Consider the following 15,310-nt stretch of genomic DNA (forward strand, 5'->3'; position numbering starts at 1 on the left):
GTCTCACTGAATCCCATGAAAGTACTGAGATATTTTTTATAGATGTATTTTACAGATGATAAAAACAGAGGCAGAGAGCGTCTAAGTAAATTGCACAATGCCACATAGCTACTAACAGTCAAAGCAAGATTCAAACTGAGCTCTGTCTGATATCAGAGCTCTCATCCCTGCACTGTGGGAGAACCCACTGGGAGATACTACAAGGGCAATGTGTTATCACATCTTGTAGCATAGGCCTATCACTCTGGTAGCATCAGAGCAGTCAGCAGAAACTCTAGTGGATCAAAATCATGATCTACCATCTAATTTATTGGAGGGCCTCCAATAGCCTCAGGAATCAGGCTGGATTTAGGAATGTGAGCCCCCCCTTCCTCACCAAATCAGCACGTTATAATTCATATGCTATGTACCTTCTATCCACTGCACCGAAGAAGTTCAGTTCTAAATTTTCTAATGAAACTATCAGAATGATTAAAGAGAACCTCATGGCTGTCAGAGAAAATATCAAAAGTCAGTCTGATGCCTGAATTGGCCTTGTTGACTCATATATCCTCTCTTGTTACAGGGTGAATAGCAAGTATTTGGCCATTGATTAATGTTACATTACTATTATTAGTGAGGCCAAACATTCAGACATTTTTAATTATCCAAACTCCTGGGCTAATTAATGCAATTTTGAAAGGGATTGGTCAGGACTCACAGTTTATGTTTTTATATAAGTGTTTAGCATAGGTCTTGACAGGAACATCCCAGTATATTAATTTAATATTCCCAGAGTTACTTATCAAAAGGCTGTACAACATGATGTTTTGCAAAATCAAAATAGTTTATTATCTTATCATCATTGAATTTTTTTCATTTATATTTCAATTCACAGGGACATAAGCATATCAATTATAAAACAACCTATAATAACTAAATAGAAACTAGCTAAAAGGCTGTGTAAGTATTGTACACTATGCCTAATATATTACAGAGCTGAGTAACAAGACGATTTTCACAAAACACGCAAATGCTGATTATTCACATTACCTGATAGGAAGTTCCTTGTAGAGTTTTTCCTTGATAGGTATGTATGTTGTTACTTAGAAAATCATCTTCATTTAGATCTAAGAAAAGAGATAACTGTTACATACAGAATATCAGACATTACAGGATTTAGGAAGTTTCGGTGCCATTTAACACTCATGTTTTTATTTAGTCTGTAAGACATTACATTGGCTACGTCAAAAATATTTTTTTTTGTTAAATATATGCTATTTTTCTTTTTTTTTTACAAGAAACAGATCAAAATAAAATAGAAATTTAACAAAATAGGGATGCCGCTGACCATCTGTGTCCCTGAGGAAGTGATGGAAATTCACTGTGACTCCCTTTCTTGGTAATAATAGGATTGTGGACTAGCCACAAAAGCCACTTCTAACTTCAACATGCTATGACTCCATGCAGTTATCACCTCACCTGTTTCTATTAAACTAAGCTTTCCACCCCTGGCATTTTGAGCTTCATTAGCTTAGGTCTTCTCAACATGAATTATTTATGTTGAAATTGTTCTATGCATGCTTTAGTGAAAGCTTTGCAATGTAGCATCCATTTGCTTGCAGCTAAATGAAACCTTTTCAAATGTAGCAGCACTTCCCTTTTAGCTCCTGCAAATGGGAGCTTCATTTATTTAAGTCTGAAATATATGGTATGTTAAAAGAGGACAAGACTTTATGGGTCACTTAATCCAAGCCTCTTATTTTACAGATAAGGAGAGTGCAACCCAACATCACCTGGTCAGCAGACCAGGGCCGTTTCCTTTCACTTTCACTCCTATTTACTTGCAACCATGGCTTCAGTTTTCTACTATTCCTCATTCTCATATTCTGCAGTGGAAGCAGGGACAGGCAAGTCCTATCCTCCATGCACAGTGATAAATAGGTGCAGATTTTTCTCCAGATCTCCATCATAGCTATAGTTAAAAGATATGTTCAATTCACAGCTCAGTCTCAAAGTTATTTGCACCAATAACTTAATATTTAAAATGAGAGTAACCATACAACAGAATTCCAGAAAGTACCTAAATTTTAAAATGAGCTGATTTTTTGATCTGGTTCTTTGAATCAAGAATTTATGTCACAGGGTCAGGCTGCTAGAAGCTGAGCTTTTGCAGCTTGGTTTTTAGTTTCTGAACTGGGAAAAAAAAAATATTGCCTCCCCTCTTATTCCTTTCCATCTTGTCTCTTTTAGTCACCTTTTTACAGGAATTTTGAATGACTCCTTCTATAAGCATTCTTCTGGGTATAGAAAAAGAACAGTAAAGTGGCCTCCTGTGTTCTAGAATCTGGAATCAAGCTGAGAAAATAAGATACGAATGTGTGCAATGCACTTTCATAACAACACAAGGCAGAATAATAAGTGATTCACACACAATACTATGGAGAGAGACCACTATGACTCAGAGAACTTGTGGAAGAGACAAGGCCAGAATGGAAGCTTGAAGTATCGATACAGTTTGAAAAAGTGGAAGGAAAGGAAAAGGTGTAAATATAGCAGTGATGCCATGAACCCTGGCCTATTATGCAGCATAAATGGAACATGTTTAATTAAGTGTAGAGATTGAGGCTGGTTAGGCCAGAGGGCAATTCTGCATATAGAGTAAGAGGAGGTAGGGCTGGATAGGTGACTGAGGCCAAATTGTAATGGGCCCTGAGTACCAGATGGAAGAATTTGGGCATAAACCATTAGACCAATGTTGTAAATATAAATATCTACAGGAATCAAATATATAACTAAATGAAGTTAATTAGATCAAGAAGGCAATGGGAATTCTACAGTGAGCTTAAAATCCAGCTCCACAGCTAAAGAGTAGCCATGGCTCTCAGCTCTCTCAGTTGAAGTCACCTGAGACTTTGGGTCCTGGATTGGAACTTTCCCTCATGTTTTTCAAGGATATACAAATATACGGATCTTAATGTAAAATTTCCTGATTTTTAAAACAACATATGGCCCCAAACAAGCTTTTCTTCTGAATAAATTCAGCTACAGAGGTACCATTTTACAGCCCCTGCTATAGAAAATGGGGGACCTTTAAGGGCTGGGACTAAATTAGGCACACTTAAACCTTTGGTGTCTGGTCTTACACGTTTTTGTTTATTTATGATTCCCAAATATTACTCTCCAAAAATGTTTTATAAAGACAGAATCTATTTGGTCCTAAGTAGCAGCAAAGGCAGGAGTTGAATTAGACAAAATGCAGGCTATATTTTCCAAAGTTGGCCACAACCATGCCTCCCATTCCATGTGTTTTTTTGCAAAGTGACTTTCCCATTCCATCAAGAAATGGAGTCTAATTCTTCTCCTGTTGACTCTGGGGTGATCTTAGTGACTCACTTGTCACAGTAGAGTGCAGTGGAAGTAATATTTTGTGACTTCCAAGGTTAGGTTAAAGAAGCCTTGTATAAGCCGGGGGCAGTGGAGGACCTATATCCCAGCTGCTTGGGACGCTGAGGCAGAGGAATGCTTGAGGCCAGGAGTTTAAGATCAGCTTGGGCAACAGAGTGAGGCCTTGTCTCAAAAAGCAAAAAACAAAAAACAATTACAAAACAAGAAATCTTGCAGCTTCTACCTTGGGTTCTTGGGATGTTCATTCCTAGATGCTTCTTCCTGTGATGTGTGAAGCTCCCTTGAATGTTGCACACACTTGAAACCCAACCCTGAGGCTGGGAGAAGATGGAGTGACATGAAAAGGCCACATACAGGTTCTGTAGTTGGCTGCCCGGCTGAGCCTGGCCTAACCTACACTAGTTGTCAGACATGTAAGTGAAGGAGCCTCTGTATGACTCCAGCTACCAGATGTCGAAGTCCTCCCCAGTCATTCAAGTCTTCCCAAATGAAGCCTCAGACATCACACTGTGAACCAGTTCCCCAACTGAATTACTGACCTGCAAGTGTGTGAGCCTAATAAGATGTTCTTTTATACTACTAACTATTGGAATGGTTTGTTTGCCACAATAGATTATCAGAACATGCATGAACTACATGGTAGATTACCAACATCAATGTGCATAAAAATATGCCATCCAGCATAAAAATTGAGGTTACAAGTGCCCTTCAAATACAGAGGCAGCAAGGGATGATGTAAAAAAAGTTTTTATTTCTAATCAGCTTTTAGATTATTCTAGCATAGATACTTCTGACCATATTAATTTTCAAATAGGCAACTATAATCTCAGGAAGAACTCCTCTGAAGAACTGAAGGATCCTAAGATTCATTTGTATAAAACACTAGAAGTCTAAGTGGTCTCATCGTTGAATTCAGAAAGCCTTCCTTGGCTATATGAGGCATCACACCATACAGTGGGTACCCTTTCCTCAGGGAGTTTATTCCCACCTTGTAAGCAAGCATTTAGAGGTGTGAAGTAGAACTTCCCTCTGGTATTCCTCATGTAGTCTAGTTTGGCCAGAGTTAAATTACCTGCTCTTAGGAAATAAGTTTTTCTAAAATTAAATGTGTGTTTCCTGAAAATTAACCAGAATGGTGAATATATTTGTGAATTTATACCATCTTTTGCCATCTTAAAATTAAGCTACTTGGCATCAGACCAACGAAGAAAAATAATTAATAAGATCTTGAAAAATTAAGCCAAAATATTTATATTACATTGAAGAGGCTGGCCAAATAATATTGACTAGAATTCAGGAGAGAAATTAGGTTTCAAACCAATGGTAATTCAAATGGTGGACTAGAGTAGAAGGCCTTAAGAACACCTCTTCTTTCCCACTGGGTTCCTCCTTTTATAATTAATCTCACTAAGCCATATGTAAAGAAGATTTATTTATTTATTTATTCATTTATTTTATTTTTTTTTTTTTGAGATGGAGTCTCGCTGTGTCGCCCAGGCTGGAGTGCAGTGACGCGATCTGCGCTTACTGCAAGCTCCGCCTCCCAGGTTCACGCCATTCTCCTTCCTCAGCTTCCCGAGTAGCTGGGACTACAGGCGCCCGCCACCATGCCCGGCTAATTTTTTGTATTTTTAGTAGAGATGGGGTTTCACCGTGTTAGCCAGGATGGTCTTGATCTCCTGACCTCATGATCCGCCCACCTCGGCCGCCCAAAGTGCTGGGATTACAGGCGTGAGCCACTGCGCCCGGTCAAGAAGATTTCTTTTTAAAGTAAGTTTGCAGCAGTATAGATGAAGTTAATGTTTCTCTTATTACTAACATTGTTTTCTGACTTTGTCTGGTCCCTCACTTCCCTTACTAACATACGCCATTTTTCCCCAGCTTTTTCTTGTGGAATAGTCTGTCACAGTTACACTGATTGATTGAAAAATTTCTGAATCTCCAAATATGTTTTGTTTCCTTTTTATTATTTTTTAAATGTTGATTTATTTTTATTCTTTGTACTTTCTGGTATAAAATATGAAAACTCTGTTCTTGAAATTATCTTTAAATCATAACTTAATCTTAGGTAAACTCCAATTCACAGATTCAAAAGTTTGTTCTTCTCAATTCTTTTTTATAAACTAAAGTCAAAATAAATTTACATATTTTAAAATGGACTTTAACTTACTAAAATAAATATTATAAATATTCTTCCTATCTATAATGCTGAAAATTTAACAATTAACCTGAATTATAGATTAATTTCTCCTCACACCTAAGCTATGCCAATTTTTTAGTTGTAAAGTCCTAAGCATTCAATTTATTCTACATTATTTTACAGATGTAGTCTCTTTTAATAGAACAGATGTAGGCTTAGATAAAAATCTCCTTAGAAGAAGGAAATGGACTAGATAAACTAAAAATATTATGCATCTGGAACTCAGCTTATTCTGATAAATTTGGTCTTAACCTATATAGTACAGTCATGTTGTTGAGCTATGGATTAATACACCAGACAGAAATCTTAGCTAAATATAGCCTATGGAATTTTTTCATCAGGTCCCAATACTCTTTAGGGCTGAAATGCTATTAATATAATGTGTTAATGTAGAAATATCATTTTGAAATTGAAATTGAGGAAAATTACTTTTTTTGGCCTTGAATTTTATAAGATTGCTTAGGAGTTAATGTCACTCCTACAGTTTATTTCCCTATATATTTTCTTCTATTTTATTGAAGCTATCTTTACAATTTCATTAGTATCTAATAAAATCATGTGGGTTGTGGATGACAGCAATGATGTACTTTCCTATCTTTATCTCACTGAACTCCACAGACTGCCTATCCTCAGGCACAGGAAACTACTCTTAAGTAGTTATGCAATTAACAGCTAAAAAGGAGTGTTTAAAATGAGAAAGAAATATTTTAGGTTGATACATAGGTCACTAATTACTTAGAAATACTCTGAGCCTTCCAAATGAAACCACTATACCCATAAAATTTGAGCCTACAACTTGTGGTCTTGAATTTCTCCCTTCAATTTATAATGTTACAGACAGCCTTGGTCTCTGGCCATCAACTCTTCCTAGCATGGCATTAATCTCTAGGAAATGTCCAGTGACTCAATTGCTACTACTGAAATGTCTGCTGAGGTTCTTGGACACACACATGCACACGCACTCGCTGAACACGCATGGTCACTCAAGACCCTGAGAAATATCAAAGCTGGGAAAAATTCTGTAAAGCCTTTCTTTCTTCCTTCTCTGACAAAGCAACCAGAAGTAACTCATCTAAGGTCAGGATTCTTTGCTGCTTTTTCAGTGTAGCTATAATAGAATTCCCTGCCTATTATTCCCAAATTAACAAAACAAAACAAAAAACATACATAAGAGAAAGGTAGTTTTAGGAAATAGAATGCTTGAAGAAATTTATGGAAAAATTTACATCTAAAATAATCTGTAACACCATTATACCTTCTTTATCCATAGATCAACATACAATAATCTAAAATACAACATGTGCTTATAGAAGGATTAATAGATAAATGGAATGGCGGATGAATAGAGAAACTGATAGACAAATGTTTGATTAACTGACTGAAGGTGTGGATGCATATAGCTGGCATCCATGTGGTAAAGACAGAGTCCAATCCAAACATGATAGAGAGGGAAGTGGAGCAAGGTGGCTGAATAGAACCCTCAGTAATCATCCCTCTCACAGGAATACCAACTTGAATAGCTATTCACACAAGAGAGCACCTCCATAAGTAACTAAAAATCAGGTGAATGATCACAATACCTGGTTCTAACATCATATCCTTGAAAGAGGCACTGAAAAAAGTAGGAAAGGTGGTTTTGGATTGCTGACTCCACCCTCCTCCTCTATCTCCTGGTAGCATCCTCATGGTGCTGAGAGAGAATCTTTGTGCTTGGGAAAGGGAGAGCAAAGTTATTATGGGACTTTGCATTGACCTCAGTGCTGTTTCTCACAGTGCAAAGCAACACAGGGCAAAATTCAGCTGTCCACTACAGGGGGAGCATATAGACTTGCCCCCAAATTCTGACTAGCCCCTCCACAGTGGGCTGAAGCACTTTGGGGTCCTAAGTAAACTTGAAAGGCAGTCCATACAACAGGGCCTGAAATTCCTGGGCAATTCCTGGTGCTGTGCTGGGCTCAAAGCCAGTGGGACTGAGGTGCACATGATCTAGTAAGATATCAGCAGGAGTGGCCAAAGGGATGCTTTCATCACCCCTTTCCCAATCCCAGGCAGCACAGCTTGCAGCCTGGGGAGAGACTCCTTCCTTCTGCATAAGGAGAGGACACAGGAGAGTGAAAGGACTTTGTCTTGCAGCCACAGTAGAATAGGGCACTAGGCAAACTCCTAAGGTTCCCAATCCATTCTTCACTCCCAGGTGAAATTTCTAGATGCTTGAATCATCAATAGTTAAAATAATCAATTTTTTTCTCATTCCAATAACACTTGGGGGTGAATACCAAGCAGATCAACTTTTGATATGGTTTTTCATCTTTGTAAACTCTTAAGACTTTCTGTTTTATTACTTGCCTTCCCAAAGTTAAGTACTTTTAATTATGACATTACATACTATTAATATGTTATTCTATACCTGACTGCTAATTTGCTCTCCTGGAAATTTTTACATTATAAAATGACTCCATTTTATATTCATAATCAAGGTTATTTCTCTTAAATTTTTTAAGAAGACTTAAACGTAACTATTAACATATCGATGTTATCTTTAGAGAGTTTTTTCGTGCTCTAATTTTTAATATATTTTCAAATTTTTTGTACATTAAAACTTTCAGTTTTCTTTTCAATTGCTTATTTGCTTCAGCAGTCAACTTAACCAGATTCCACTTCCTTTCTGTACATGTGTCTATGTGATATATATACACATATGTATATGTATACATGTATATATTAATAGTTTATAATAATGCATATTATATTCTATCTTATTTGGTTTTCCTTTTTAAGTAGACCACAATGGTCTGCTTATTTTCATGGTGAAAGATGTGAATTTTTCTTACCTGCCCTTTAAACTACTTGGGGAAAATGCAAAGTCAGCTGAACTAAATTTAGCAATTACCTTTTAGCTGACAGGGCCTTCTGATGTGGGAATCATTCTTATGCTTGCTGTGGTCCTGCCAGATTTTGTCATTCACAGTTTTTCCTTCTAAAGTGAAGCAGATAATTGGTTAGCAGAATTCATAGTAACATTTGTCCAGTAAGTATAAGACATTTGAAATCAAAACAAGTTCAGCACAGGATTTGCAACTTGGTAAGTGGTATCTTAAGAGAGCTCTAGTTCTAGGTGATGCAGGAAGTCAGGGACCCCGAACGGAGGGACCGGCTGAAGCCATGGCAGAAGAACATAAATTGTGAAGATTTCATGGACATTTATTAGTTCCCCAAATTAATACTTTTATAATTTCTTACGCCTGGCCTGTCTTTACTGCAATCTCTGAACATAAATTGTGAAGATTTCATAGACACTTATCACTTCCCCAATCAATATTCTTGTGATTTCCTATGCCTGTCTTTAATCTCTTAATCCTGTCATCTTCGTAAGCTGAGGATGTATGTCGCCTCAGAACCCTGTGATGATTGTGTTAACTGCACAAATTGTTTGTAGAGCATGTGTGTTTGAACAATATCAAATCTGGGCACCTTAAGAACAGGATAACAGCGATTTTCTGGGAACAAGGGAGATAACCTTAAAGTCTGGCTGCCTGTGGGCTGGGCACGACGGAGCCATATTTCTCTTATTACCGAAAATGGGTAAGAGAAATATCGCTGAATTCTTTCCCCAGTAAGGAATATTAATAATTAACAGCCCTGGGAAAAGAACGCATTCCCAGGGCGCGGCCTCTAAAATGGCCACCCTAGGAGTGTCTGCCTTATGTAGCTGTGGATAGGGATGAAATATGTCCTAGTCTCCTGCAGTGCCCCCAGGCTTGCTAGGATTAGGAAATTCCAGCCTGGTGAATTCTAGTCAGACTGGTTCTCTGCTCTTGAACCATGACAATGCATGCACAGCAGGACATGGAAGTTCATTAGTGATTCTAGTTTCACCCTTAACTTCTGCCTTGTGATCTTTTGTCACCCTTGAAGCATGTGATCTCTGTGACCCACACCCTATTTGTGCACTCCCTCCTCTTTGAAAATTGCTAATAAAAACTTGCTGGTTTTGTGGCTCAGGGGGCATCACAGAACCTGCTGACATGTGATGTCTCCCACAGATACCCAGCTTTAAAATTTCTCTCTTGTGTACTCTTTCCCTTTATTTCTCAGACTGGCTGACACTTAGACAAATAGAAAAGAACACAAGTTGAATTATCGGTGGCGGGTTCCCCCATATCAGGGAGTTCTAGTCCTTCATGGACAACAACAGGTATCCTGTGGGCTACCCACTTATTCCCATGAACTACATAGGCACTTCACCATATATGATAGAATGCTGTTACTCTAACGTCTCTTGATAGCTTATGATTGCATTATTCTTTGTAGTTTTCTTGAATTCATAACCAATTATTATTACTTTTCTGAGACAGCATCTTACTCTCGCCCAGGTTGGAGTACAGTGGTGTGATCATAGCTCATTGTGGCCTCAAATTCCTGGGCCATAGCTATCCTCCTGCCTCAGTTTCCCAAGTAGCTGAAACTACAGTCATGTGCCACCAGGATAGGCACATTTTTTTTTTTTTTGTAGAGACAGGGTCATAACCAATTGTTTCTATGCATCCTGAAAAGGTTAAACTATCCTTACCCTCTAGATTCTCCATCATTTCTAACAAACTAATTGTGTAGAAATAACACTGGGCTGTGATAGTTTCAAGAAACTCTAAGATCCTTGAATGGAATATAAATGATTTGCTCAGCTTTGTCCTCCCAACATCTAAAGCAGGCCCTGGACATGTGAAGAAATGAATTGCACCAAATGGAAAATTGGAGTCCCTTCTAAATTACTTACTACAGATAAATCATTCTACATATTGTATCATGCATTGATAAAACAAATGTTGAATAATGCAACCTATGTGTAGCATGAAGACAAACTCAGCATGCTGAGTTGTTTCTAAAGTCACTATTTGCTCATATGTTTTGATTATAGAAAAGGCAGTTGATCATCAAGAACTGTGTTAGGATAGAAATATTGGTTGTACTGTATGTGCATGCAGAATAGACTGAGAATGGATCTAGATGAAAAATAAAATGTTGCCTTACTTCCTTTTATTTAAGACTGTGCACTATTCAAATTAGGGCTGATATTCAAAATATTTAACAACGAGTGACTGCAGGACCCTGATAGGATCCAGCACCTATAGATGCTACTGCTGGGAGAATTGAAACCTGATTAAAACGCAGATATCCTTCAAAGTTGTACCCATTGTGGGGTATCACCTTAGTCAGAATGAGCTTTTCAGATCCTACCAGGAAATTGGTTTTTAAAAAAGAAGGAAATGAGTATGAGCACCTGACTCCTCTGCTGGGGAGAAGGAAAGGGAAAAGGGTACCCACAAGTTTGGCACACTATATTAAAAAAAATTATTGAGGCCAGGCATGGTGGCTCACGCCTGTAATCCCAGCACTTTGAGAGGTCGAGGCAGGCGGATCACGAGGTCAAGAGATCGAGACCATCCTGGCCAACACAGTGAAACCTGTCTCTACTAAAAATACAAAAAATTAGCTGGGTGTGATGGCATGCGCCTGTAGTCCCAGCTACTCTGGGGGCTGAGGCAGGGGAATTGCTTGAACCCGGGAGGCAGAGGTGGCAGTGAGCCAAGATCGCACCACTGCATTTCCAGCCCGGCAACAGAGTGAGACTCCGTCTTAAAAATAACTAAATAAATAAAATTACTGACTGGATGATCCAGATGTTTCACATTGTGAATGTTTTATAATTACTGACTCCCTATTTTCTGTAAAGTAAAAAGAGAGATAATCTATTAACTTTCTAAAAATAATGAATAGAAATCGATTTTTACTTTAGAATTAAAGTACAAACCAAACTGATTGCATGTGTTATTACTATGAATGCTATCACAGAAACTAAAGAGAAGATTTGGTGTGTGAAATGTTGTAGAAGAGACTTTTATAATGAAACCACTTTCTGCTAATTTTTTATTGTCTCCTAGATTCACAGATCTAAAAAGATCTCTAACAAGTCACCTTGACCACGGAGCAGCCAAGCTACACATGGAGAGCTGGAAGATGAGCAGCCAATGAACTACCAAAGAGGATTATTCTGTTTAAATATAAAAGGAAAATATTGCAAATAAATCAATGATTTCTTTGTCATAGCCATTTAAAGTTAGAATGAAGCCACTTTTAAAAAATGTTCTTCTATATAATTCAAAGACAACTCAATTTGACTTTCATTAATCAGTTTTGTTGCTTTGTGACAGGAGCAGGAGAAAAGAACTTTTGGGGAGACAGAATACATCGTTTACACTTGTAACCTTAGGAATCACTAACCAAATATTTTATTTTCAGACATAAATCTCCGGAATAACCTGGAAGAATAAAAGAAACAGATATTTAAGTCTACATTTAATAAATAACATTTAAATCAAACAGAAATTAGAATATGTGCAACACTTTGGGAGCAGAAATAAATTCTACCTCTAACCGAGGTCTACCTATGGTCTTGAATCTTCCTAACCCTAGGTGGCAAATTACAGTAAATACAAGTACAATTTGGGTCTGTAAATTTCTATGCAATATGGAGAAACTGATATTCATAAGACCTGAAAAAAATAGTAAGTCGTTTTACGTGAAGGTATCTCAGGATAACCAGTTACTGGGGGGGAAGTGCTTTTCCAAATAATTATGTTAATAAATACAGAAAGAATGATGTAAATTGTATATAACCATTATGAAATCTCTAATAAAATAAAATATCTGGAGAATAATCACCAATTACTGATAAAGCCTAATTGAAAGGCTGATGGGCAACTTTATGCCAATGGATCCACCTGATACCATCTGAACCCACTGAGCAATATCACTGTCATAAAAATATGATCATGCTAATCAATTCATGTGTGTGGGTGAACACACACATATCTCATAACTAACATTGTTATAGCTTAAGTGTTTTCTACTATTGATATTCTTTATTGTCATTAAATTAAAACCGAGGTTACCCTTTTTTCAAGCTCAAAATTGTAAGCAAAAACATGCATAGATAAGGTTTCCTTTTTGTTAATTTTTTGTTTCCTTTTCATTTTTTAATGCAAAATGGTTAGGACATCTCTTGGCACACAGCAAGCATTCCAAACAAATACAACTATTTATAGTATTGTAAAGTGAGGTAAGTGAATAACAATGAGACTAGACATAAGGCTTACAATACAACAAAACAGAAAGTATACAGTCACTGAAGACCAACTTTTGAATATATATATAAATATACATATTTGAACCTTTTCATACTTTATATATATTTGAATCTTATCACACTTTGAGATTTAACTAAAAGTTTACAGGAAACATAGAGTAGAGAAAAACATGCTTTAAAAAACACAAGGATTCAATCAGCAAAATTCAAAAATCTGGGAAATTCTTCAGGACACAGACTCCAGTTTCTTCAACAAATAAATGAAAAGACATAAATTAAGAGACCTGAACTGAATCCAGCTGAGCTTTTTGGATCCTGATTTAAATAAACCAACTCTGAAAAAGCATTTGAGTCTGTCAGAAATATTTTAATAGTGACTGTATATTTGGCAAATTAATGTCATTTGTCTAGTGCAGTAATGGTATTGTGATTATGCTTTTTAAAAAATAATTCTTATTTTTTAATAACATACACTGAAGCATGAAATTATGTGTCTGGCATCTGCTTTATTAATACAAAAACAGTGGGGATGGAGTTGAGGGAGTAGAATGGGTAGAAATAAAATTGACTACAGGTTGATCCTTGTTTAAGTTTGGTGATATGAGTTTATCATTAACTCTTCCCCATGTATGATTGAAAATTTCCGTAATAAAATGTTTTGAAACAGAAACAGAGGATAGGACTATGCTGACTTGACTGCTAATCAATTCATGTGTGTGGGTAAACACACATATCTCATCACTAACTGTTATAGCTTAAGTGTTTCCCACTATTCATATTCTTGATAGTCATGTGCTCGCTTCGGCAGCACAGATACATATTCTTGATAGTCATTAAATTAAAACGAAGGTGACCCTTTTTAAGCTCAAAATTGTAAGCAAAAACATGCATATATAAGGTTTCCTTTTTCTTAATCTTTTGTTTGTTTTTAATTTTTTAATGCAAAATGCTTAGGACATCTCTTGGCATATAGCAAGAATTCCAAACAAATAAAGCTGTTTATAATACTGTAAAGTGATGTAGGTGTATAACAACATGAGACATCATTTCCATCAGGAGAGTGGTAGGCAAAAAAAAAATAAGGAACTCAAAGGAGTCTTCAATTTTATTTTAATTGCTTGAAATCTGAGGCCCACCTTAACTGATCTGGTTTATGTTTGAAAAATTGTAAATTGGTCATCATCAGACACTTTCCCTTTAATTCAATCCTCCTTCTGTCATCTATGTTTTGGTAGCCTATATTCTGCGGAAGCATCAATCATAAGCAAACGGCTACTATTTTGTTTAAGTACGTTCCTTGGAATTAGTGAATTTCTTATTCATGGTCAGAAAAACAGCCTCACATACATGGCGATAAGACTGAGAAAGGCCCAGCCAAAGCCCCTTCTTTACTCCACCTCGTGCTTCAAATGCCAGTGTTGTAGTTTAAATAGTTAATTGTAACTAAAATACAACTACACCAGCCTGACAGGTCCCTAAGCTGTTAATCACCCAATTACCTACTTACTATGGATGTGTTTTATATTTTTAAGTGGGAGAAAGCTTTGAGCAGGGGGAATAAAAAAGAAAAAAAAAAAGGAAAGAATATGAAAAAGCACAAGAGCTTTTGAGAAAGAGGACACCCAGAGAGAACATCACATAATTTACAATTGGCCTCAGACCAATCCAGGGTGCAAGGAAGCCATTCTTCTGTATCCTCGGCAACCAATCTGAAAGTTTCCCCATAAACCGGCTTCCTGCCCATGTGTAGTTCGTGCTTATCAATTAAAATCCCATTACCTTATGCAACATGTGTATGTCATGTCCTCTGGCAGCTGGATGTGCTGAATGTAAAGCCAGGCCTGACCTAAATAACCTGAAACTCTTTGCAAACACATTTTTATGTGGATTAGAAAAATACTTCAGAAGATTTATAGGTCACTGATAGAAATATGTTTTTATGGAGGCTCCCACTTTAATCTAGGCCTGGTTTAGACACATGTTTCTTCTGAAAATTTAATTTGCACATCCCTGTCTACTGGGATGTCACAACACAGCTTTCCCATGCATCAGCATAAACAGAGAAATGATAGCAAAGCAATCCACATCTAGATTTGTACATGACAGCTGCAAAAAAAGAAAAAAAAAAAGTACTTTGGCACGAGGTCCACTAAAAATTCACATTCAACATTACAGAACTAAGGGAACATGAAGTTTACCAAGTAAATTTGACTTACTTTCTCTTTTTTGGTTTTGCATTCCCCAAATTAGAAACTCCCTGTAAAATAAAATAAAATGAATAAAATAAAATAAATAACATAAAATAAGACAAAACTATATCAAGAGATCTGAAAGAGAATTCATTCATTTTCTAGTATAATCCAAATGTAGTTCCTTTTGCCTTTTCCCTAGTGAAAAAGACTGATATGTCCCCCGTTGTATTTTAGTAATGTGTCACAGAAGTTTGGCTCACATTTTAACTTTTTTTTTCCTTTTGTCTTTGTAACTTTGAGAAAGGTAGGATATTTCCTTTATTAACGAGGGCTTATATCTTATTTTAAGCCCTTGCCAGTTTTAAAAAAAACAACAGGTCTTTTAAA

General features: G+C 36.7%; 1 protein-coding gene across 2 annotated transcripts in view; it reads right to left on the bottom strand.

Annotated features, from left to right (window-relative positions):
• SAMSN1 (SAM domain, SH3 domain and nuclear localization signals 1) overlaps positions 1-15,310 on the bottom strand; it is a 170,790-nt gene that overhangs the window by 114,921 nt on the left and 40,559 nt on the right. Inside the window, exons 4-7 of one of the 2 annotated variants that reach the window (XM_024927031.5) lie at positions 14,948-14,988; positions 11,867-11,904; positions 8,478-8,564; positions 1,033-1,109 (exon numbers count right to left, since the gene is read on the bottom strand). In XM_024927031.5, the coding sequence (XP_024782799.4) occupies positions 1,033-1,109; positions 8,478-8,564; positions 11,867-11,904; positions 14,948-14,988 (243 nt within the window). Of the gene's footprint in view, positions 1-1,032; positions 1,110-8,477; positions 8,565-11,866; positions 11,905-14,510; positions 15,002-15,310 lie in introns of those variants that run through there. The other variant, XM_055105188.1, reaches the window with a different exon arrangement.

The sequence above is a fragment of the Pan paniscus genome, chromosome 22 (assembly GCF_029289425.2).
Source record: "Pan paniscus chromosome 22, NHGRI_mPanPan1-v2.0_pri, whole genome shotgun sequence".
Lineage (NCBI taxonomy): Eukaryota > Metazoa > Chordata > Mammalia > Primates > Hominidae > Pan > Pan paniscus.